Source organism: Liolophura sinensis, chromosome 6 (genome assembly GCF_032854445.1).
Source record: "Liolophura sinensis isolate JHLJ2023 chromosome 6, CUHK_Ljap_v2, whole genome shotgun sequence".
In the NCBI taxonomy this organism is placed as follows: domain Eukaryota; kingdom Metazoa; phylum Mollusca; class Polyplacophora; order Chitonida; family Chitonidae; genus Liolophura; species Liolophura sinensis.
Window position 1 is genome coordinate 3,905,241 of NC_088300.1, and position 26,649 is coordinate 3,931,889.

General features: G+C 39.0%; 1 protein-coding gene across 1 annotated transcript; it reads left to right on the forward strand.

The window, feature by feature from the left end:
• The first annotated feature begins 2,038 nt into the window (after positions 1-2,038).
• Positions 2,039-24,715, forward strand: LOC135466155 (ankyrin repeat domain-containing protein 50-like). Its single transcript, XM_064743531.1, has 3 exons — positions 2,039-2,179; positions 23,285-23,521; positions 24,018-24,715. The coding sequence occupies exons 2-3, from the start codon at positions 23,293-23,295 to the stop codon at positions 24,713-24,715; spliced, it is 927 nt and encodes a 308-aa protein (XP_064599601.1). The 5' UTR covers positions 2,039-2,179; positions 23,285-23,292.
• Positions 24,716-26,649: the final 1,934 nt, after the last annotated feature.

Consider the following 26,649-nt stretch of genomic DNA (forward strand, 5'->3'; position numbering starts at 1 on the left):
ATACCAAATGGCATGCCCATGCAATAAAGTACATAATCAGCAAAATAGGCCCCATGAGATGTCGGTCTCAGACAACAGGCAGTTCCATTAGATGCTATTACCGAAGTGTAACAAAATGGCATGTCCTAAGCTATGAAAGTATCAGAATATCTGTGATATAATCCATGAGATGCCAGTGCCAGAAATATGCAGAGAAACAGTCATTGATGTGCGCCAATATAGATGCCAGTGCCAGAAACATGAAGAGAAACACTCAGTGATGTGCCCCAATATAGATGCCAGTGCAAGAAACATGCAGAGAAACAGTCAGTGATGTGCCCCAGTATAGATGCCAGTGCCAGAAACATGCAGAGAAACAGTCATTGATGTGCCCCAATAGATGCCAGTGCCAGAAACATGCAGAGAAACAGTCAGTGATGTGCCCCAATATAGATGCCAGTGCCAGAAACATGCAGAGAAACAGTCATTGATGTGCCCCAGTATAGATGCCAGTGCAAGAAACATGCAGAGAAACAGTCAGTGATGTGCCCCAATATAGATGCCAGTGCCAGAAACATGCATAGAAAGTCAGTGATGTGCCCCAGTATAGATGCCAGTGCCAGAAACATGCAGAGAAACAGTCAGTGATGTGCCCCAATATAGATGCCAGTGCCAGAACATGTTGTCAGCGTCCAAATGCGACTCTTGAAGAACTCGACTTTGCATACGTTTAAGAACACACATTATTTGATAAAATTCTTCTCGTCTTATTCTTGAGACTGCTTAAATGAATGAGGTATTGCAATTAACTGTTGTACACATACAGCTGTGCTTTAGATTCTATGCCAATGCATCACTGTTGAACTAGATGTACAGAGGGCCTCCGGTATCGTAGATCAAATGTTGTGCTTTCAACAGACTGAATTTGTATAGCAGTTTGTGTAGTATTTTGTTCAGCAAGGAATTCGGTAAACTTTGCAATAATAGACCATTAATTTGCGGAAATGATGTTGACATTTACTAACTGTATACAGCGTATATCGCAATGGGCCTACAAAATTATACACCCAGTTCTGCTCACAGTGTGTTCCGAGACCTGTGGCAATAAGCCGGATGCAACGCGCATGTCTTCCACTTCCACTATGATGGTATTGTCATGATAGGATACAGTCAACGCCGTGGTAAGGAAATTGTTTTATAAATGACATTGCACCTGCATGTTATTACATTTCAGCAATTATTACTTAATTCCGCCCAGGAAACTATGTGGTTTCGCCGGTGTCTCTCCCTAAGATTATAGTACTTCGTTTCTTGTTTACTTGCACACTCTCTTCTATGGAAAAGAAGCTGTAAGAATGAAGTAAGTGTCGGTAAAAAGACCATTGAAAACTGAATCTGAGAATACCTAAACTTATTTTTTTCGGATTTCCCTGAAAAAACAGTTCATAGTTTAAAGGGTTTATTTGAATAATACCCAGATGATCACCGTGCTGTTAGAATTCGGTCCTCGCGCCATTGAATCTGCATCACCTAAATTAATCGAAAACGGTATAGTTTATTTCTTGCAATATATGCTTTCGTTGACATCAGTATTAATTTAACTTACAAGTATGTATGACACCAGATCGTTTCAGGTGTATTTTATTACTCCATAAAAACGTTATGAATATTCGTACATGTACCCATCCACATAGGGTATACAATCCAGTGTTAAAGTCATTGCAGTTAAGACAGACTTCTGTATATACAGTGCTGCATATATACAGGCTAACTTTCTAGACATAAAACTCACATGCTTATCGGCGTCTTTTGTAACAAGGGTTTATTTTATCTCCACCTGTCATCTTTTTTATTTCGTAAATACAAATATCGGTCAGTGTGTCTCAGCTGTTCGGTAGATAGCAGGTCAGATCCCCCGGGGCCATCCTGTAGAGATGGGGAAAGAGCTAGATGTCCTTGGCCCCTTGTCTCTGTGGCAAGGATTCGCTTGAGCGACTAGAACCAGTGATCGTGATAAAGCCTGTTAAACTGCTGGCTGCTCTCACTCAAGTGTGTGTATGTCAACCTGTCGTTCAGATGCCATCAACATTGTTCCCTTCCGCGGCTTCTTCTCTCAGCTCTACTGTTTAAACATCTACCTGTTGAAAGTTGCAACTTGTTTCCCGATTTTCCGACCCATTCAAAAAACCATGGCTTAAAGGTAAGATTTCAGTCAGAGAGATCTGTCTGTGGCCACCATCATCTCTTTCCAGTAGTAAGCTTTCACTGGCGGCATTCCGTCATCAGACGTAGCCATATACCCGTGTTAACCCTGTACAGTGTTACCTGTATGTCATTTGACACCAGGAATTTTTATGTTTGCCTAGTACTTGATCCTGCATAGACAGCTTTTTAATTTTCGAAGATTTAACACATTATCGCAAAGCGGTACCGAAAAAAGTTGGTCTGAACTATGATAGCATGCAGCACGTACAAAGCTATATACCCTGCATGTATAAGCATGGATAGGTCAGGTTTCATGGCCAGAATCAGTTGCATGGTCGCTGCCCGGTAGATGTGCCCTTTTTGTGCATTAAATTGCCCAGGTTTTATGAATTCATGCATAGACCTTTATTTTATAAAACTTCACCAATGCCTAAGGCTATGGGGCTACTTTAGTGTAGAAGCCTATAGCTTTGACCTTTATATATGTCTTTAACAGGTTCTTCAAGCTTTTGAAAGAAAGCCCTGCTTCTGCTGGCAAAACATTACGATTAACATAGGGAGCTTGTCAACGTTGTAAACTGCAGCGTAGAAGATATACACGATATAGTAGATATCCATGGCTATCCAGTCATATTTACGCTCCATTTACATGCTTATAGTATCCTGACACTACAATACTCAGACACTGGCGTAAACATGAGATGTGATACCTGTACAATTGTTATTGTTGTTGTTGTTGTTGCCTTGAACTGCCGGCTCAAAGTAGGTCTACTTATACATGGCTGAATTTCAATGGCATACATATAGGTCATAAATGAACTTGAAAACCTTTATAGGCTTGTGAGGATGGGACGCCTGATAATTAATGTGAGATGGTGTATAAATTCATCTAAAACAGCACAGCAATTGCTAGTGTGTGAGATAGTCTTATACAACAGATCTGTGTTTTATATATTTTATACATGTTTCATCGATGAGCGAATACTACTCACTTCTCATCAACAAATGTCATGACATAACTCTGTGTGGTCAGAACTGAAAAACACATGTATAGTCATATTGTATAGGACGATATAGTGTGTGATGTTAGTATCTAGTTGTAGCTACGAGATCCTCGTACAGTACATAATATTTCTCACAGAATAACTCCCTATCCATTCATAGACTGGTCTTATATGTCGTGTCTAACCCTGCCGAAACTACATGTAATGTGAGCTGGAAGGCGAAGTAAGTTAAAGCGCCGCACACACCTGGATCAGCATACAAGCTTCAGCTGTAACTGAAAAGTGGGGTAATCAGGGAGCCTAGCAGAGATGGTAAAGATTGCGATTTTGGTTATGTACATGTAAACAGAGGAGTATATCCACTTTGAATGCCTGCGTGGCGAACTGGATAAGGTCTCCTCCTTTTAGATCTAACTCATTGCAGGAAGTAGGATAACATAGCGCCTACGTTCCTCGAACTGTAGCTTTTCAGTTCTTCTGTGTTAAGGATATGAATAAAAGTGGTTACAGAGCTTGTGTAACAGTCGGAATACAGCCAGTGTTAGCTGAAATGTGTGCTTAGGGTGGTGTAAAAGTCGGAATACTGTCAGTGTTAGCTGAAATGTGTGCTTAGGGTTTGCTTAGGGTTGTAGCAGTCGGAAGTAGCCAGTGTTAGCTGAAATGTGTGCTTAGGGTTGTGTAACAGTCGGAATGCAGCCTGTGTAGCTTAAATGTGAGCTTAGGGTTGTGTAACAGTCGGAATACAGTCAGTGTAAGATGAAATGTGTGCTTAGGGTTGTCCAAAAGTCGGAATACAGTCAGTGTTAGTTGAAATGTGTGCTTAGGGTTGTGTAACAGTCGAAATGCAGCCAGTGTAGCTGAAATGTGTGCTTAGAGTTGTGTAACAGTCGGAATAAAGCCAGTGTTAGCTGAAATGTGTGCTTAGAGTTGTGTAACAGTCGGAATACAGCCAGTGTAGCTGAAATGTGTGCTTAGGGTTATGTAACAGTCGGAATACAGTCAGTGTAGGTTGAAATGTGTGCTTAGGGTTGTGTAACAGTCGAAATGCAGCCAGTGTTAGCTGAAATGTGTGTTTAGGGTTGTGTAACAGTCGAAATGCAGCCAGTGTTAGCTGAAATGTGTGTTTAGGGTTGTGTAAAAGTCGAAATGCAGCCTGTATTAGCTGAAATGTGTGCTTAGGGTTGTGTAACAGTCGAAATGCAGCCAGTGTAGCTGAAATGTGTGTTTAGTGTTACATAGCGTACCGGGAATAGGGAGTGCCTGCACTCATTTTTGAATGCTGCAATAAAAACATTTCGCTAAAGGATTGAACGCTTTGCACGGATACTTTTAGAACTCTATTGAATATGTATAGGGCTTGATACATTGCCATTCACTTTTGAAAGTCTTTTTGGAATGGGCGTAATAGCACAACAAGTCGGTTCCAAGTTTGTAAAAAAACACATCACTATCTGCTGTTACGCTGCAGTGCTTGCGAACAGCCTCTTTGCTTCACGAACACAACTATATACAGAGACAGTACATGTCAAGAGTGCTTGTTACGGACGCGTTTTACATGGACAATGTTTACTCTTGTCAAACCATCACCATTGCCGTCACTTCAACACTGAGATAATGAAGGCGATTAACAACTTACGCCTTACCCAAAAACATATTTCAACTTCGCCATTCAGTGTCATTTAATTAAAACTTTCAACCATTTGTGCAGCGAATGACGTAAGTCTATTTGAAACTTGTCAAGGCAATTGCCGAAAGGTAAAAGGTAAGAATAAACTTTTAACGTCAAGGATCGGGACGTGTTTCCTGTTTACTAGACGAAAATATATCTCAATTTAAGGTAATTAAACCCCAGACTTGTTTATACTTCTCAACCGTGAGACATCACTTGAGGTACGGCCTGTTGTCAATTTACCGGAGTTAGGGTTTTATTCTAACGGTTCTTGTAAATGCTTAGTGTAGCAAATGACAGGCCCTCTAGCACCATGCGTGGCTCATGCAGAATTATGTAAAAAAAGGTGCGGTGATGTTAATTGCAATAAATTACACGTTACTGGTTACGCATTCAACCTGTTAACATGGAATGTCATATTATATAGCGGGATGCACCGCTCTCCTAATGATCTGAACATTCGCGAGAATGGTGCAAGAAAACGACGTATGTCAGCCTTTTAGCCAATTTGACAAGACTGTCGCCATGTTGAATGACAGCAGAAAGGATTTGAACGACTTAATTGTATATCTATAGAAAAAAACTATAACTGTAGAATGCTGCTAGCTACCTATTTTCATTAGCTGTTTGTATAAAGTATATGATGAAATATTCTGTACTTATTTCACTTATTCAACGGCGGCCAGAATTATGATGCAGGAAACCTGGCCGAACTCGGGGGGAAACCCACTACCACCCCCCGGGCTTCCGGTCGGAAAGGAAGCCAGCATGAGCTAGACTTGAACTCATAACGGCCGCATTGGCGAGAGGCTCCTGGATCGTTGCGCTGCGCTTGCACGCTAACCACCTCGGCCGCGGAGGCCCCGTTATAGTGAACGGTGGCGGTAATGGGATGCAATAAATTCATCTGTAGTTAAATAAAAAAAAAATCGTGTCGCATGTTTATGTAGAAATTTTTCTAGAAAGGTGAATATGACATTCCATATACGATGCTATTATAGAAATAGCTTGCTCCCATTCACCGCTGCATGTAGGATATTTGGTAATATTTTGGAAGTCCATGGCTAACTTTCCTGACATGTCCAGATAGTCCCTTACACAATGTGTAGAGTTCTAGGCCGCCAGACTGATAGAGCCCCGACCTGTCGATCATCCCAAAGGTAAATATTCATCCATAATCATGGAGTTCAACTTCTCCGCTCGATAGCTTGACCTTCTCAAAAGTGGCCGCCCATCAAACACCCCATCCGGGTTCCAGGTCCACACATTCCTATTGTTTTCAGTCGCGGGGAGAATCGGCGCCCACATTATCGGCGAAGGCCGCCCGTTCATATTGGCAATGGTTTTATTTGCGCCTGTCATTCACCCTGCCTGATTTTGTTTTGATTGTGCATGTGTAAGTACTTTCTAAGACTAGTTGTGGAGGCTTCGTGGTTAGCTTGCAACAGCATCTCAGGAGCCTCTCACTGCTGGCTTCCTCTCCGGTCACACGTGACAACCTGCGGATGGTCATGGGTTTCACAAGGGTTTTGCCCTTTCCTTCAACCACAATGTTGGCCGCAGTCGCATAAGTGAAATATTCTTCAGGATACGGCGTAAAACACAAATCAATTAAATAAATAAATCGTACTACTGTATTTGAATTAAACGGAAATGTCGACTTACATTTCAATCACATCATCATTTGGAGTTATAGTCTATTTCTTTTTGCCAGTCGCCTATATTTAGCTGTCGGTAAAATCAGTCATATTCACTACCGAAATTGCCTTTAGTTAGTGACACGTAACAAGACAAGCTCTACACATGGACATGTTGAAGAATGGGGTGGGGGCTAATTTGTTTTACAATGGCTGCACCAACAAACGGTTAGATTATAAGCGACTCGCTAAAAGAAATAGACTATACCTCACTGTTGCTCCTCAGAAAACTCCACATATATGAATTACAGTGTACATTTAGGGCGACTTTTGCTTTTTGTGTAAAAAGAATCAAATTCGCGTTCAAATAGTCGTACCTGTCGTGAACATGCAGTACAATGAGAAACAATATGTCATGGATAATTAAACATTATTAGTTAATATTTTTTTAGTGTCTTTTTCCTTGTACACTTACCAAATGCCAGTATTAAGGTTTTGACTTATGTTGTACGTGCAGATCCTGGTAGCTGTTTTTGGTTTGCACAACAATATACCGTGTTCTACAGATCACATCTTCATGATGAATACATATGCACGTGGCATGACGGAGGAGTCTTTGCATTAAACAGATGCAATGTTTTGCCTCATGTATTTTTAGCTCTTAGTGCCAGGTATTTGGAGTGTGTATATGGGCAGAGGAGTGGTTCCCAGGCATGCTCAGTATTTTGCTCAGTGATATTGTTTATGTTGTTTGTCTGGGAGGAATACGCCAAGCCTAGACAGGAATATCTGTGTGCTACTATTGCTGCTTTATATGAAACTGAAATACATGTCTATAATTTGTCAATTTCATCGATATACCGGTACATTATCCAATTTCAACATAAGTTATACATGCAACTTACATGTCTGGGAACAGCAAGCATTTCGTCCAAGGCGACAGCCCATATTTATATTACAGAATCAGTGAACAATGCATGTATAGTCATCAGATACATTATGTAAGTATGCTTGGGGTTTTACTTAGTACTTAACAATTTTTCAGTCAAATGACGACGAGAAGTCATCAGGTGTGTACAGACATACATACATTGTCTTCTGGTGGCAAGGCGAGTCCATACCGCCAAAGTGCTGCCGCCAGTGAAGTATCATGCCAAAGACACCAGACATAGCGCCAAAACACCGCACCCATTCACATTATACTGACACTGGGCCAGCCAGTTTCCATCCTCCAGCCCTCACTTCTGAGCACCAAGCAAGGAGTCAACCAATTTTATGATACTAATTTTATTGCATGGAGCTAAAGGCTCTCTTGCATGACGCCTTTTGGGCGTCAGTGTTACAAAAAATATTGGCTATAACATCGAAGGTTAGAATTGCTATGGCTGTAATATCATACGCTATTACGCAGATTAAAAGATAGGTTTTTGAAAGCTCTTCTACTATCTTGCTTAGAATTTTAAAAAAGTTAGTTGTTACTTGTACATTCACAAAGTTTTGAAACAGAAAGACCTTCTTCATTGCCTCTCGAGACCCCTAAAAATAACGACTGGCATACACAGACACCTGTGTATTTGTTCAATAGAATTTGACCATCCAACGAAATAACATCCAACGAAATAACATCCAACGAAATAACACCTTTGTCATCGTTTTAAGCGTACATTTTGTATCATATGACAGGACTGCCGGTATTTCTTAATTATGTATATGTGTGTACAAAGACTTAAGATGTGGACGAATGTTAAAGACTTTCAAAATTTATGAAACCTTCACTCACGACAGATTTGGCCTGTAGTCTACGTTTTGTTTTCTGATTGAGGCATTTATGATCTTACGTTATTTTATGAGCTGTAAATTTTGTTTTCATATAACTTATTTTTGTCAACACTGTAAACGTCTGTATACATATCTTTGTAGGCCTATGAGAATGTGATGGTAATCCTAAAGCTGTCTCATATCTTTTGGAATTTGAGTTTGTACACTCCTTGTTTTTCGTATGGGCTTCAGAATGGCCTGACGGTTTGAACACTTTAAGTCTTCAGACATCATGCACACCAAAATGAATTGTTGTTCATTTTCTTTTCGGGTGTGAAATTTATTTTTTGTATGGAGAAAACTGATTTTTGTCACCAAATTAAGATTATATTCTGTTTATAGATGAAACCATAATATTATCATAGAGGTAGCCTCCGTGGCCGCGAGGATTAGCAATCCAGCACGGCGTAGTGAAACAGGAGCCTCCCACCAATGCGGTCACTGTGAGTTCAAGCCCACGTCATGCTTGCTTCCTATGCCGGGAAGGTCTTGCAGCAGCCTGCGAATGATCGTTGGTTTCCCCCGGGCTCTACACACCATAATGTGACCGCCGTCGTATAAGTGAAATATTCTTGAGTATGGCGTAAAACACCACTAAAAACAATAAATAAATATTCTCATAGATAATAGTATGCGTTGTCGTAGTGCAACAACTACAACTCCTTCAGATGACCGGTCTTTTCGTCTTTAGCCACGTCAGAACTCGGTTTAATGTTATGCAAGTGACACCATTGAGTCTTTAACAACGTCAGAGCTCCCTTTAACGCCATACAAGTGACTTCATTGGGCCTTTTACAACGTCAGAGCACGCTTTAATGTCAAGCAAGTGACATTACTGTGGCTTTAACAACGTCAAAGCTCCCTTTCATGCCATTGGACGTCATTTGTTGCGACGTCAGTGCTCCCTTTAATGTCATGTAAGTGGTTCATTTGCTCTTTATCGGCGCAATCAGTCCATATAAGAACCTTGTCTGTAGCTGATGGACAAGTTAAATGACATATATCCTTAAAGTCACCATTTGCCTGAAGGCACCTGTACCATGGCCAGGTTCTCATGTATTCTTATTAGCTGGCTACTTGGTCATTTGAGCGAGTTCACCTACGCTGAGGGAGAACGTTTTGTTACGATAAGCTATCTGGACACATCAAGCCGAAAACACATATCTAACTGCAAATAATATTTATATGTAGGCTCTAATGCCGTGTCATTTACAGGAAGCTTTTACCAAATGTCCTACTTTGACAAGAATCTCCCATATAAAATGTTCCCACAACCAATGGTGGCAAAATATTTCATTAATAAATATATATCCGAAGAGAACATTGATGGTAGGTCAGTATTTCAGCTTATATTGATTGTAACTGAGATAATCGAAAAGAATAAGTTTTTAAATTTATTCTGAGATACGCTTGCCCAGAAAAAAAAAACGTAAAAAAAACAAAATCATTCTTTGCTCCGAGCGGTATTGGTTATGGTGAAGTCTTTTCATGATGAGACCGCCTACGTTTGGGATGCATATATTTTTTTTTGTATGTAATGTCTAAAAGCAATTTATTTATTCTAAAGTGCTCAGTGAGATAGCAGCAGTTAGTAAAGACTACAACAGGCTGATGGGTGCATCTGTGTGCTCGGTCAGAACCGTTAGCTTTTCACATGGTTAATCCATTACAGGTATTGCAATCTCACTAATGTCATCAAAAACTTATTCCGCATACTTTAAAACTGTCTTTTGTTCACGCTTACTCAAGTACATTTTCAATCTGTATAATATGCGCCAGTGCTTTACTCATATGCGCCTGAATCCCATTCCAATGTGTCGTTGCTTGTGACACGGAGAGTTTCCACAAGTTGCAAGCACCTTACATGTTATACACATGTTCGTGTGTGGTTTACACTGTAGCTAAAACATAACCACAACACCACCTAAGTACACTGATACAAAACTTCTGATATGATTGTTGCCATAGACCGAAATGCATATATTACATCACTTAAAACTGGCAAGATGATAAATCTTTGACGTGATCAAACGTTTGGTGGACACAGATATGACAGGAGCTGGGACTGACTCGGGACTGTGTTGTGATATGACCAGGAAAAGCTCTTGATATCAACAAACAAATTAACAGTGAAACAAGGAAATAACAGCAGTCAGTTATATCATCTGTATTCGTGCACGCACAATACCCGTTATGATTTTGGTCTACTTTCACTGATAATATTTCTACTAGTATACATATGTACGTGTATATTAAAGATGAAACTACAAATGATAAATCTTCCTTTTATTCTGAACACTGATTATATATCAATATTTACTGATGACTTTTTAATTTACTTCGTGTAAGCAACAAGTCTGACATTTCTATACCACTGGTACACCATGAAGAGACGTGCCAACTCCATAATAGATCTTTCCAAAACAACTGCACACACTGCATTGATTCTCTTAGTTATGAAGAATATGTAAGAAATAATATATAAATTATAATGGAAGCAAGTATTTATCAAAGATCAACCAGGTATATATATATTATTTTAATTATAAAGCCTTAATTATAAAATTATTTTACTTATATAATTACACTTGTCGAAACCGCATGTCAATATTGATTAAGAGATCGCTCAACTATACATGCGACCTGATATTTGCTTTAATTTCTGTATACAACCTGTCCATTTATTCAGTTTGCAGAAAACGTGTCACAGTTACTTATCATACTTCGACTGAAAGGCTCATCAGCACCTCAGAACTAATCATTTATGAATATTCGATTTGTGATTGCAAAGTTACAATTACGGTAAAGATTGCTTGCGTCGGTTGACATGAATACAAAAGAATTAAGCCTGGTGTTTGCAATTAAAATAGTATGCCAACATTTCCAGGTGAGAGGTTTGCAGGTGTGCCTCGGCGTAAAGTGATATACTCGGTCAGATTTACTGGAGAATGAAACATGAACATAATGCAAACTTCAAATGATAGAACGTCCTTTTCATATAAGGCCATATTTCCAAATAATTTCATATGAAGTTTGCATTCTCTTAAGTTTTCTTCTTGTTTTAACACGTTTAGTGGTTTGGTTAGTGTATGAGGTTATGGATTGACTTATTATAATTAGGTTTAAGCATGCTTTTTCGGAGATTGTGACAAAATTTTTGCTATTATTATAGAATAACTCAGTAGCTAAAATTTATAAAGCATACTTCATACTTTAGAATCATTTTAACACTTAAGCTATTACATGTACGAGTCTCATATTTATTGGACGACAATTTTTTGAACAGCAAAATTTGATTTGATTATCAAAGCAAGGATTTTTCTGCCCAAAATGCCCATACAGCCTCCTTAAAGCCATATTAACCTGTTTTATACTGTTACTCAGATTGCTCACTCTATAGCTGACATACCATATATTTTGGTGGCGAAAATTTGATCTGGCAACGATATCTGACCAGTGACGTCCTGCAGTCAGGTAACATATCTTGACGACCATTGGTTAGAAGGTCAAACGCTTTTAAATCTCTTTGCCACAGCTGAAGCAATCGTTCCGCTGTACCTATAGCAATGACCTTTTCTTAGACTACAAAATGTCGATTATCCTACATTGTCGAGAAGCAACTGTGGCGTTTCCCTCTTCACCATGTTTTATGTGGAGTTTCGCCTGTTTTATTGACACAGGAATTGTGCTGCAGTTTAATTGACCTTAACTGAAGTGCATATCCGGAAAATATAAAACATATCATCATTTGTTCTCTCTTACGCACATTACAGCAAGTACCCTTTGTCGTTTCTGCATATTAGACAGAAAAGTCTTCACTAAGGCGTTAAACAACAATCAAATAAATAAATAAATTTAATTATAGGCATGATCTTGGAAGCGGTGTTCTTTACGATTACGACTTGCACTTTTATATTTCACCTTGCATGATACATACCAGTATCTATTAAGAACAGCAGACTGCTTCGGTGGCCTAATACCTCGAAGTCAGGAGACCTGGATAGCACCGTGAAGACCAACAGAGACAGAGTTACCAATTAAGTCGATAGCAGTTTCGGTAACTGGTGTCGTCCTCGATCAAAACATATTACTCCGCTCAATACCCAGCATGCCGCGGATTTTTAATAAATATGAAGTGGCCGGAGGCTATGATATCTCGCCTTCGAAACGGGTCTTTTGCAGTTTCACATTATGAATTAGACAAAGAGTTTGAATTCATTTTCTGTGCAAAGGATATGAACTATCTTCATATCCATATGTAGAGTTGTGCTGTTAAGCGTCAGAACTGAACAGCTGAATACAGACGACTGGCTAAAAGACACATACACAACAGACACAAGGAAGTCAGGCTGTCGTGAACAATGTTGCTAGAGCTTGTATACAACTCGAATCCCTCGAAATGTCGAATTAGATACATGGCCATCAAGTTGTCTTAAACAGTTAAGATTATATGCTTCAGGTACCAAATAAAACTGATTAGAAACCTGACCAACAGTGATGCTTATGCACGCTCTGACTTATGTTTTTAGTAAATCCTAATAGATAATAGTGGAATTAAAAAGTGATGTGTACATAACTTATGATGGCTGGATAATAAGCCTTAACATAGAGAAGGCGTCACAGAACTGCATAACTAGACAGTGTGCATTCCATATACTGATATGATTTCTCTCTACCATGTTGTTTTTGACCTGTTTACAATGTTTTACCATGACTCATTTGATCTACCCTAATGTTTTGATTCATATGAATGTCACACGTGAACATAGTAAATGTCAATGAGATATCCTTACTTCGACAGCTCTATTCATGTGACTCCAGAATATAAATAAATGATGTCCGATCGGCAGCATATTCCTATAATATCATGGCGACGGACATGGCGGGTAAGGATGACTGAACGAATGGGGATTAACGCCCTGTAACGACGGTAGATCGTCCATATCATTTGGCGAAAGGCACGACGGGTAATATGAATCCTACAGTTAGTGGCAGCATGAGGGCAATTACCACACGCCGTGCGAGTGAGAAGGAATGACGACAAGATTTGTACCATTACGGGACAACTTTAACACGTCATTTTAGTGTGCTATACAGGCCGAACGACGATTCGATATTTTCTCAAGGTCTACGTGAAAAAAAGAGGCATTCTTCTTGCCTTTACGAGAATCCGTCCGAATTTCTTACTTGATATACTTTCGTAGCTCTTTTTTAGCCAACTTTTCGTAGTTTATGCTGAACGTTGTTTTGGAAATTGTGGGTTAACTACGGTGGCGTGTTAGTGCCATCCAGTTCCATTTGAATTTTTGGGCTGTTTTATATATACTTGCTCGTTAGACGGCTTGTCAAGCTGTTTGCTCAGTAAAGATAGTTAATCAGTTTACACAGAAAATAACCTTTTAGCGAAGAAAATTCTTTTTCACATTCGTAGTCATGTTTTTCACATAGGACATCATTTTTACGAGGAAATTATATTTTTTACATAGGAAATCATTTTTACGAGGAAATTATTTTTTTTCAGAGAAAATTGTTTACAAAGGAAAAATGTTTGCACCGCAGTGAGTGTATCCTGTTAAAAATTTAAACGAAGAGAGATGTATTTTCCCTATATAGCAGTTCTTCCATCGTGATGTCAGAGATTCATTAGATGGAACTGCTCGATCAGGGACAACTCGCCTATACTTGTACACTTACTGTATTGCTATACCTGTGGTAAATTTAAAGAAAAAAAAAAAAGATTAAATGCGCCAGTCTTGAGCCAGTGATTGGTGCAGGAGTGAATTTAACTTCCAATCCTTTGAGACATTTTTGACCTTGAACTGTCAAAACCGCGGCATACCTCACAAGGTACAGTTAGTGTACTCTGAATGAAGCCAAAGTGGTTTGGGTTCATTTTTACCATATTTGCATTTATGCTTCATTTTGATCCGCTCATCGCTTCTTAATTACCTCATCTAACTGGAGACTTACTTATTACTTATTTACTTATTGTATAAAAGGGTGTACAGTTTTACAAGAGTTGAATAGTTTACATTTCAAGGTTATCTCCAAAATCGTGACAGGTCAACTGTGATATCTACGCAAGCCCGACGCATGCTCATTACGATGAAAGGGTAACTGTATTTTACTTCAAGGCTATGGCTATTAATTAGAGCGGAGTGGGCGGGCTCTAGTGTTCATCTGTCATCTTATCTAAGCTGAACTTGACTTCAGGTGTAAGTAAACGTGACTGTCCCAGAAAACATTGCAGAAATGGCCATATTCTGGCCCAGTTACTTTGGTTGTAATGTCCCCATGTCCACAAATTGTGGTGGACCATTGCTCGGCCAGAATAGTTTTACACATCAGTACAACACTGGCCCATCACAAGCGGCCAGCAGTCGACCACCGTACAGCCTATTCTGGGCCTTCTCCGGAAAGGGACTATCGGGCCAGCTCCGCGTTCTTGGTTCCGCGCTAACATTTCGCCATAATGGTCCACTATTGGCTTGGCGAATTTTGCCATCACACCGCCAGTGTTTACATTTTTCATTGTTATCACTAGCAAAAGAGGCAATGTACACATTCATTTGCGTCCGTAATTTCGTGAACATTTTATCGTGAACATGTCCTAATCATAACGTAAGGCCTCTTTAAGTTTAGAATTCTTGAGTATGGCGTCAAGAAAATAATGAAATAAATTAATAAATTCTTGAAGTTTAGTGGAATTTCAAGAGAAGATATTGAAAACACAAGTAGAGCAACAGATTCTACAGGTATTACTGGGCAACACTAACACCGAAACTTGAACTTTTCTAAAACTCATGTATTAATTTCAAAATAAATCTCATTCCCAACCCAATCCTTGAAATCAGCCATGTTAAATTATCCATTTCCAGCCTCCTGTCTGTGCATCTCGCCTCTGCATCTCGCTGGTTTTGTCTGCTGCATTTCTGATCCAAAGCATAATTTTCTTCTCAACTCTTGGCTGGTTGGGGAAGATGCCGAAATTAAGGTCTTGTGTGGAATGGCTCCTAAAACGATAGTTTTTGTGAGGACTGCTAATATGGAACAGTATAGGCTACCTTATGGCAACTTAATTAAACAACGGAATTTGCTTGAAAAGTTAACGTTCCAGTATTCATTCAGCATTTGCTAGACAGAACAATTCTTAGTGATACTTAAAATGTGCGATTATGTTTGTCTTTGCATACGCAAATCTATATATCGTTCAAGTTAAATTGATGTTGTTGTTGTTTGTGTAAGAAAGCATTGAAATATCGCGACACTGAATTAAGAGCTAGTGAAGATGTACTAAATTTTAAAAGATTTTAATTTGGGATATCAAAGGTCTTATCCTCTAAATGTTGAGTTTGCCTCTTGACCAGCGTGGTGTTAAACAGGCAGACAACAAATCGTTATTATGTCAAACTTATTATGGGACACCGGCCCAATAATAGACCAGTAGCGAAGAACCGGAATAGGTGCATTTCCCACAATTCTTTGCGATCGACCGTACGTTCCAGCATTGACACTATGATGGGCAACATAGCCCAAACAGAATTGGCTCATAACTTTGGCCCAGTGCTGAGGCGCGTCTTCCGATGTTCAAATGTCGGGTCAACATCGAAACAATACTGGGAAAATTGCGGAGGGCGTATTTTGTTCCTGCCAGCATTGCCATCGTTAGCCATAAGAAGATCAGTGTAGGCCCAAGTCAACATTGTTTGAGTCAACACAAACTAACATTATATAATCTGATTTCTGAATATCTGTTTGTTGAGTTAACTCAGAGGGTAAGTCAGACTTCCATCATGACTGACTGAAACAGAATAAAATTTTGAAAGCTCGGTTTATTTCATTCTTGGGGCAGACAATTTATTATTCATTTTTAGCTTAATGGTTTGCTTCAAAAACTTCAGTGCTTTTTCCATTGTTCTCAATCTCCTGTCAGGCGGAAAATCTTTTGGGGAGGGTGGGGTCACTTCACTGATACATGTACCTATCTTTCATTTGAAACGAAAGGACTGTTTTCATGTTTACAAAGTCCTGTATTTTCATTTGCAAGAAGATGATATGACCTTGCCTTTAACGTATGCTTCTCAAATTATCAGTGCCAAAGTGAGTGCCAGAGATGTGTTTTTTGCCCTTGGATTTTGAGCTGTGTCATCATCCGTGTTTTGACACCGACAAGTTGTTTGTGGGAAAAACTACATCTGTTTTGTATTTTGCCTGAAAATTAATGGCAACTATACTGATTTTAGAGCTAAATTTGGACATTATGCACTTCACATTCACAGCATGTTGCAAACTAATGACAGCAGCTCCTGTGTGTTACGAAGCTTTAATCTATAACTGTATAATTTTGTTCTTGGATTTGGTTTCAGTTGTTGTTTTTGAACCTTTTTGAACCTTGTTTTAGGACATTCGACTTTGAACCTTCTGTTTGGGTTTACCGAAAAATCAAAATATTCTATTACCATGCATATTGATTCAGCAGAATTATTAACTGAATATGGAAAGCCTTTTACATTGTTTTGGAAATGTGTCTTGGAGGCCCCTTTACGATTTACAAAGGTATACGAATACTATAGGCGCTTCGAATCGATTTAATTCGTATAGAAACCAATGAAGTAACGTAGGCCTACAAACCGGACATTTCATTTGAAAGTTAAATAATTTGAAATGGTTGGACAAAGAGGCTTTAGAGATTTGAAATCGGATATGGGGAGAGATTTAGGATGTTCTCACTGTGAATACACCGAGAGGCAAGTTCTTTGATCGCAAATGTTGGGCCGCGATTGTCAAAGAGGTGGTCGAAGAGACTTATCCCTAAGGTCTGTATTCTTTGGATGGTGAAAGGTCCAATGCATGCAAATATGACTTAAACACTTTGTCACGACTGTTTTGTGTCCAGGCTTTGTGCATCTTCTAAAACGAACCTGTTTAGTTACTGTGCGTCTTTAGTTCTTACTGCATTCACAACATTTATTCCAAAGGCGTATACATATATTGTTCATTTTTTTTTAATAATTTTTAATATCTTTTTTTTTTCGATGAAGTATATTTGTCTGCATGGTGTCGGATTATGTATAAAGCAGTTCGTCAGTGTTTTTTCCAAGTTTGATTATGGTTGGTCAGTATTGTCCGAACACGACTGAATTCTTATTGAGAAAATACGACTAAGCACATGATAGGTTATGCTTGTGTAATGCCCCCATTCTCTACAGTAATGTGCTAATTTCAGTGTTCTCTATCCTGTACATCAACGTGTCAAATTATACAAACCCTAATGTTCCCTGGGGGTGTTGTTTTGTCCTCCGCTCTAGATCTTTACAAACTCTTTCCTACGCTAAATAACCAGCCATTCATACCAACAGTCTACCGCCCCCTCCAATACATCCCAAGGTCGCTGCCAGAAACAACGTCACGAAGAGAGATCTGTTGCCAAGCCTGCATTCATGTCAATGAAAATCCAGCTATGAATCCTAAATTTAACCAGTAAGGTTCTAGCTTTAGCAAGGGGTCCGTGGCCACAGTCTGTGGAGATAGAGCTATATATACGAATGTGGAGTAATTTAACTGCAGGTGTTTTCGGTTAAAAGAGTCGAGTATATGGTTGAAGGAAACTAGATACCATGAGAAACCAATGCATGTATCTCGCCAAGTTGTAGACAACCTTAAAATTCAAATCCCAATCCTCAGAGGGGATTTTACACCCTGACCGGAAGTGAGCTCACGCGGTTTGTGATGGTTCTATTGCTGGTAAGAGTTATGCTTATGATTTTGCGAGAGTTTGTTCATCTGTCTGTTTTCTGTCTCTGTCGGCAATTTTACTTAAAATGTTATACACGGATTTGAATAAATTTTGATTTGATGGCCTTGAGCTACGGGTTAATCCATTACAGTTTGGTGGTGGTCCTTTTCTGCACTATTGTCAGATAGGACAGAAACCCATTGTTCTCATATTGTCCTTTTGTTCTCATTATTCACGGAGGGAACGTGTGCATTTTGCTGGGACACTGATTTGCTCCCTCCATATGCACTCTGGTTTAATCTGGAACACTCTCTATTATCTTCAGTTTACTATATATTTAAATGAAATATTTTGTTAGTCTTTCGCTCAGAAACTTCATTTCGTTGTTGTCATGCGAATTCACTTAAAACAATCCTAAAATGCAACATTCAAATTCCAAAGACAAAATGTTTACTTAGTGCATGTTAACCTAATTAATGACCTACTTCTAAAATGGGTCAGCTTGGCAACATTATTCTAACTCTAACAATGACAAATGAGGATTTAAAGAGTCAAATGAGAAGATAAATAAATGTAAGTGACCAGTCCACGTGATATACTGTATACCATACACGCACGCATGGTTAATGTGTAGACGTGTAGATGGTATAAAATAATAATGATATATTAATGATATAAAAATTCATTCATTCATTTGTGCATGGGACTGTTTGAGAAGTAAAATACCAGTTTGTTTGAATGTGGATAGAATTGAAATGTTTTCAGCTGAATACAGAGTAAGTTTTGTGATTTGGTTGATCTCTGACTTTATTTAACACTCTATTACTGAATTAGTATTGTGGTGTATAAGTGAAATATTCGGCGTAAAACACCAATCAAAAAAATAAATCAATCATCTCGATTCCCTGAAGACCAGAACTGATGATCTAGTCACCAGCATCTTTGGGTACAAACATTTCGGTCACATGCAACAATAGGCGGATCATCATCGTACAGGGTTTGCACTTCGTTCCCTCTGACGGGGTTTCAAGCATGGGTCCAGGGAGGTCATCTTAGTGCAAAGCGTCTTGTTTGTGTTTACAGTTTATCTACATCACCGATCACCCTTTGCACATACGGCACAGCTATCTATGGGCTAATCAGCAGTATATCCGACATTTGTCCCGGAACATGCATGCCCACGCACTATATTGACAACACCCACTGTTGAATGACATGAGTTTAGCGCTAACCAAGAATATTCAAAATATTTAAGACAATTTAAGAAATGTCTCTGTTTGATTTTGTTTACTTCTTTTATTCACTGCAAGAAGCTGTCGTGGGTAAAATGCACTCATTAGGGTTACCTGCTTAATTATGCATATACCAATGCATGTAAAAGAATAAATACATGCGCCGCATCTCTGCATATACTTAATCTGCACACTCAAGTGCAACAATAACAATTTATGTAGTGTACTATGTTATCTGCATACATGGTTTTTATAGCCTAAGCCATCATAACAATGTTATTCAAAATATCTGCGATTTTGTCTGAAGTATCTACTGTTAATTTCTATCTGCCATCATGGTTTGGCAGCCTGATTATTACCTGAAACTCGGGGCATTCTGCATACATTATCCTCTTTTAACATCACAAGTATAAACTGGTGAAAATTGTCAGCTGAAATACTATTTAACGACAGAGAATAATGAAAATGGAATTTGAATGTTGCAATGTTTGTGTAAACAAAAATGCAACACTGTACGTAACGGGTTTGACGCAATAGATAACATTTTATATTTCCCCTATATTGTAATGTTGAACCCTTCTTATCCGTGCATATATGTAAATTTCGTTTAAAAGAGTGTAAAAAATTGGTCGTAAATTTGGTTTTCAATATTTTTTTGAGTTTTCCTTAAAGAGAAAAACACACTTGAAAATAATTTTTGTGTGGTGGGTATTTGAGACCACCTTTTGGTATATATAACCTGTGTGTAGGAATAATGTTATAAATGAGGATGTAAGACATGTTTAGCAAATGTGTTAAACCTGGATTCTGATAATATTTATATTTTTGATATATTCATAAATATTGCCATAATTTAGATTAAATGCATATGTGTGGATATTGGCAAAAAATTTACATTCAAATAAATATCTTAGACATGCATCACATCATCATTTAGAACATTATTATGCAACAATGATAAATACTAAAATGTGGTCCCAAATACCCACCATACAAAAATATGTTCATGTGCTATTTTCTCCAGAAAAAAAACATCGAAAAAAAATTTTAAAGACCATATATGCAAGTAAGTTTTGACGTTCTTTCATCTGATTTTGGCATCATTTTTATGTTTTCTTCTCCTTTAATGATACTTGCCGTGGGGCTTTATCACTGTAAGACTGAGTGAAAAGCCTATACCCACTTAACACTTATGGTAGCCTGTCGACAGTTCAGAGCTCGAAGCCTTGTGGGACCCTTGTTAAAATTTTATGACTTCCTCTGTGGATGATATGATAGCTAGTTACGCTTCATAGAAGAACACTTCTACAGTTGTACAGGCGTCGCATGTAGAGACTACACTATATTCAGTTATATATTCAGCATAAGTTATGCGGGCTATATGTATATATGTATGAAGGATATATAAAGTGAACTTTATATTCACTGGACAGCATTTAATACAGACGGGCCCAGCCTCACGTTCATTGTGACTCTGCATTGTTATACAAGTACAATGTATGCACTTGTTCACAAATCTGCACCTCACAATAAGCTAAGAATGTCGCGTCACAATCACTAATCAATCACAACTAATTGATTGAAGGCAAAGGTGATTTATATATAAAAGTATCTATAAATATATAAACAGACCCAAATTGTATTATGAGATGTCATATCCTCTTACGACATAACATCGTGTGTATTTTCTACAGTGCTGGTTAATATACGAAGTGTTTTTAGGAATTTATCTGATTATCCAGAAGCAGTCAGGCATTTGCTGCTTGGTATAAAGCGGACTGCGGAGAAAAGCTTTTTCCTTAATATACGTTTGTGTCTCTAGGACCATTAGAAAACCAGCATGGGAATAGCGTTTCTTCGTTACATTACTAACCTTGAGGAGCGCTAAATGACCGACAATTATCCGCCCGTGACTACCCTGAGGTTAGAGAGTTTACTGTCTCTCCAATCCCCTCTCCTCTTATCCTCCTGTAGCCGCCAGTAAACTGAGGCTGTACCCGTGTGTATCAGCTCAGCCACTGACTCACACAGAGCGTGACTGTAACCAGAGGGATTTCCTCTATATTCTATACATATACGTATGCTTAGTACATCGTATTACCCCAGTACAGTATAGTCTACAAATTGATACAGCCGTGCGCTGGGTTTACAATGTGAGGTACGTGGCAAGCTTAAGTAGTAATAAGTTTTAATTATACTAATTACACGCGTTAACATCAGACAGTTAATCAATCTTCGTACATGAGCAGCCAAGTTATTGCTGTAGTATTTTCTTGACAGGGTATTTTACTGACAGAGATGTCATCTGTCAAGAAGCTCCTTGACACAATATTGTCTTTTTTTGTAATTCATACAATGTGAAGAGGGCGGAAAGCTCTTTTCCCTAGCCACTTGTATGAAATTAAATTTATATTTACAGATAGAGTCGAAGTTAAAATTTGGTGATGATCTCTTTCATGTTTTGGTGACAATGGTTTCATAACAAGTAGCCTGTACTATATAGACAAAAAGCCAGTTGAGGTCAAGGCATTAATTTGGTTTCATGATCATAAATTGTACAGGCGAAAAGTCAAGACATATTGTGATGCATTAAACATGTGCCGGTATTTTAGATCAACGCGGACATTTGTATTTTATGTAACTTACAACTAGCCGCATACCAGATGGAGTGTCGGTGAATGTGGAGCGTAACGTGCATGTAACATCAGTGAGCCCACAGCCACGTGGCAACTCATTGCAACTGTTGCATGCATAAAGTCCAAATACCAATAGACTTAAAATCCTGAAATTGTTTTAAACCTTTTCGTTGAAATGTAACTGGTCTGCGATTAAGTGTCCTTCTGAAACAGCTACGACCTATGACATTTCTTTCGTCAGTGTATATATTTGAACAAGGTGGACTCGAGAATTAAATAAAATATACACACATAACTTTCTAATTGCGTTGTGTACAGGTATGTTTTGCAAGGCGAATCCCTCTGCCCAACCGCTTTTTAGTCTTGATCTAAACCGAGATTGATTACGTCAGACACGCCTTAATCGTTCTGGTTTTTTAAGTGTATGAGCGTCTTTCACAGATGCGGCAGAGGTTTTTTAAAGAACACACAGGTTTGTTGCGCCATTTATATTAGTGCATACAAGTATGTTTAGTGCGCAGCCTAAGATCCTCAGACACGCATGACCTCCTGTAAACTAAATATACAATTGTGTGAACTGCTGACAATCACATAGATAAACGCGCCATGAATATGGATTCGCTGAGTAAACGATGTCCAGACTCACTACTTGACCCACTGTCCCATTATAGATATATATTTGTCTGTACATTTGTTGATAAATCGCGGATTGACCCCTTATTTATATTTAAAGGTATATAACGAGCACCCTGTGACTATCGCCGTGAGTCTTTGTTGTAGGTTAAACTGATATCTAATGTTCAATTTTGTTGACAGCTCATATCCCTGATCTCAGTCATTGTGTCTCCCTTATTTTCTGTAGTGGTCAATTTTAAGTTTCCGAGCGATGATGGTACTTGTACGCATAGGTAATTGGTGTATAAATAGCAACACAGCATGATAGAATAAAATGCACGGATATGTCAGTCGCATGGTCCGTTGTTTGTGACATGTTTCTATAGGACTTTCTTGTCGGTTTCCTAATTTTAAAAATTCAAAAGTTAAAAGTATAACATACTCAAGTAGGATTTATGTTACTTCTGCTAGTGATGATCCTTTCTTATAGAGATTAAATATGTTACTATCAAAAGTTCAGATTGTTTAAAGCTTCTACAAAAGTAGATGGTCTAAACAATATGGATTGCTTTATGCTATTTTTCTGTCGTTGGATAAAAGTACAGAGAAAACACCCAGATACAATTCTAAGAAAATTTTAGCTAAATATATCCTTGTAAAACTGTCTGTCATTTAGAGATGGGAAAGTAAATGATGGCCATTAGAACTCCCAGTATGATGTCTTTATAACACCTTCACTTTTGTTTCTCTCAGCCGAAGCCATGGTAGTAACAACGCTTATAGAGACGATGAACGCGCGAAGCGTGAAGAGAGGCGTCTCGTTGTATAAAGAGAAACGCCTGAACCGATGGCGGGACAAGAGCGATATCGAGCAGGGCAGCATGGTGAGGAAGCTGCCCCCGGAGAGACCCAGGGCTGAGGACCCCATTCTGATGGCCGAGTTACTCCACCTGAAGAAATACCAGGGAGAGAGAATGGATACCGTCTCAGGTGAGGTCTGACAAACGAATGTCTGTACGGTGTCTTGCTTTTGTGATTGCAATAAACTGCTATGTAAACTGTAAAATTGCAATGTACATGTAAGTTACCGGTAGCTAATTCCTATGAGTTTATCATGTGAAAATGTATTTAGAGGTGTTAAGGAGATGGATCATGTCTTTCCATCGAAAAAAAAGTTTCTTCCATGTTTCATGAAATTGTCTTCAAATTATCTGTTAATTGATTTGCATGGCGATCTCCCGTAAATATGTTACTAGAAGACGATAGACAATAGCGTGTTATTTCGTTATGCGACGAGCCAATATTTCTGACGCCTAAAAAAAGACTCAGTTGTGATCATTTTACGAAAGTGTGGTAAAATATTGCAAATGAAGTTCAGTAGGAAACCAGTTCATATTAACACCCTACAAAGGGTTTGATAACTTAGCAGTGTTTTAAATCGGTTCAAGAACTATCGAAAATTGAAACACTTATCTGCTCGTTTCAGACTGGGAGAACTCGGTTACAGTTGTTCCGATGCTGCACAAGGTTTGTTTCGAGGGCTATGTGAACACTGCCCAGAAGCTACTGGATGAAGGAGAAGACGTTAATCAGTGTATCGATGATGGACCCAAACTTCTCCGGTTTCTACATGGAGGATTCGTGACCTACACTGCTTTCTTTTTACACTCCACTCCACTAATGATGGCCGCTCACCAGGGTCACGTCCCTGTCCTCAAACTGCTGATTCGCAAAGGTGCAAAAGTGGACCAAAGAGATAGGATGGGCTGTTCGGCATTTTCATTGGCTGTATCCAGTCAGCGGATGGATGCCTGTCGTCTGCTTCTGAAACATGGTGCTGACATTAACAACGTCGACCATAAGTATAACTTCACACCTATAATTCTGGCCTGCCGAAAAAATGACACGGAATTAGCGAAGTGGCTGATCAAGAAAGGTGCAAATGTCAGGTTGACGGACGTGTATGGGAGAAACTCGCTTCATTATGCTGCTTGGAATTATAACCAAGAATTGGTACGCCTGCTGCTTTCACACCGACTGGATGTGAACGGCCGAGATTTTTCTGGCTGGTCTCCGATTCATTACGCCGTGGGTGAGCTGGAACTCGATCCTACTCTGGAACAGGGAATCAGGTCTCTACCCTCCAGGCTGGGGTCTCATGGGAGTCAAGGCCCACATCAATAGGGGGCCACGGGAAAGGTGGAGAAGAGTGGATGGTCATTGTTGCTCTAACTGATAATGGAGCGGATCCAAATCAACCTCGATCCTACCGGAAGGAGCCCGCTTCCACATCTTGGCGGAACGACTTCCTTCTGCGGTGCTTTGTGAAGGTCAAGTGAAGGTCAGCGAACGCAAGAAGAACGAGCTGATTCTCATCGCGATGATGTTGCTGATTGACAAGGGTGGCAACGTCATGAGCGGAATGCCAAAGGTATGAGCGTCATGCAAGTGTGTAGAGCTCGGGAGAATTTCATGGCCGACCGTCTGTTTGATCAGCTCAACCACTCCCATATCGTTGACACACCCTAATACCCCAACAGGAAGTATTTCCATGGGATCCACTACCACCTCTTTGGGATTCTATCGCCATTTTTCCGTAGATGCCATGGAAGAAGAGATCCGCAATCTCGTCGACATGCTTCTCTTGAAATTGATGACCAACACCAACCGGAGAAGTCTCCGCAAGAAATACAATAAGGGTTGCGTCATCTCATGAATAGGAGAATTTAACTTCAGTTGGTGACATTTTGCGATCCGTTTCATTTTTTCCTGGAGACGTGTTTTGAGTACCGAGCCTGGCTTGCTGCGTTCCCCAAGTACAAGCCATTTGTCGAGTCCAGTAGACATGTCGTTTGTCAACTCCCCCAGGACAAGTGGTATGTCGCTACCCACGGACATTCCACGTGTGGCTTCGGCTGGATACGTCATGGACTGTGCAGTGAAAGGCGTTGGTGATAATACATGAAAAGGTTGTTAGCCATTCCATATGACCGGAAACGTGAAAAGCGTGTTTGGCATTTTCCATTGTAAAGTTGAGTACGAATTTACACGAGTAGACCACCCGTTGTGTGGGACATTACAAGGAAACCCTGTTGTGGAATTTTGTTCATCACAAACTTCTAAAAGATCTTGGGAGAAGTCCGATTTTTGACAGGTTATTTTTGTAAAAGGACATGTTTGTAACAAGGGCAGAGAGGCTGAACATTTGACTTTGGTATACGAATATATTTTGGTGATATTATTTGAATGAAGTAAACTCAGTAACCATTTGTGCATTGTATCAACCAATTGGCTTTGACAATTATCTAGAGAAACACTGTTGTGTATGTTTTGTATTTAAATAACATTTTCAAGAAGCAAACCTTTTGATTGCACTGCGTTGCATGTTTTACACTTTGAAAATATTGACAAGTATTCAAGTGAATGTGTATGCAGGGTTACTGGAATTAGGAATGTCATGTTATGCGGTAGGCACATTTCCTCCTACACTGTTAACAATACTTGATAGAAGACCAAAGACGGCGTGGATACCCAGAACCTGTATTGTAGGAATAAAGGTGTGGCCTAAACAGTTATCTGCATATATTTCGATCCCTTTTGAAATAACTGTTTAATTTGTACTCGTGCTTTTTCGTTGGATTACCTCATGGATCAGTTAGTCTGCCTTTTTACTAATGATCTAACATGACATTACATGAGATAGCTTTACTGTTAAGGTTCAGAGGCATTTATCTGCGATTTGTGTAGCATAATCATCCACCGGTTAAAGCTTTCACCCAACTTATATATGTCTAATATTATCAAGACATTAACAAGATAAGTTTTTCTTGTTAATGTGCCATTCATTTCTGTTGATATATGTTGACAGCGAATTTAAACATAGTTTTCATGTATTGTTTGGCGTTTTCTACTTGGATTGGTGTTTGCTTCAAAAATGAACATTTTTGTTTGAAAATAATATTCAAGACTTTATGTGGTTATAAACCTTTAATAGTTTGCTGATTCTAAAAAACCCATGACATAAGTCTTATTTTGATTTTGGAAAAAATGGCTTCAAATTTGGACATCGGGAGATCGTGAGAAATCATTTTTAGAGGTTGTCTCTTGATTAATCGATT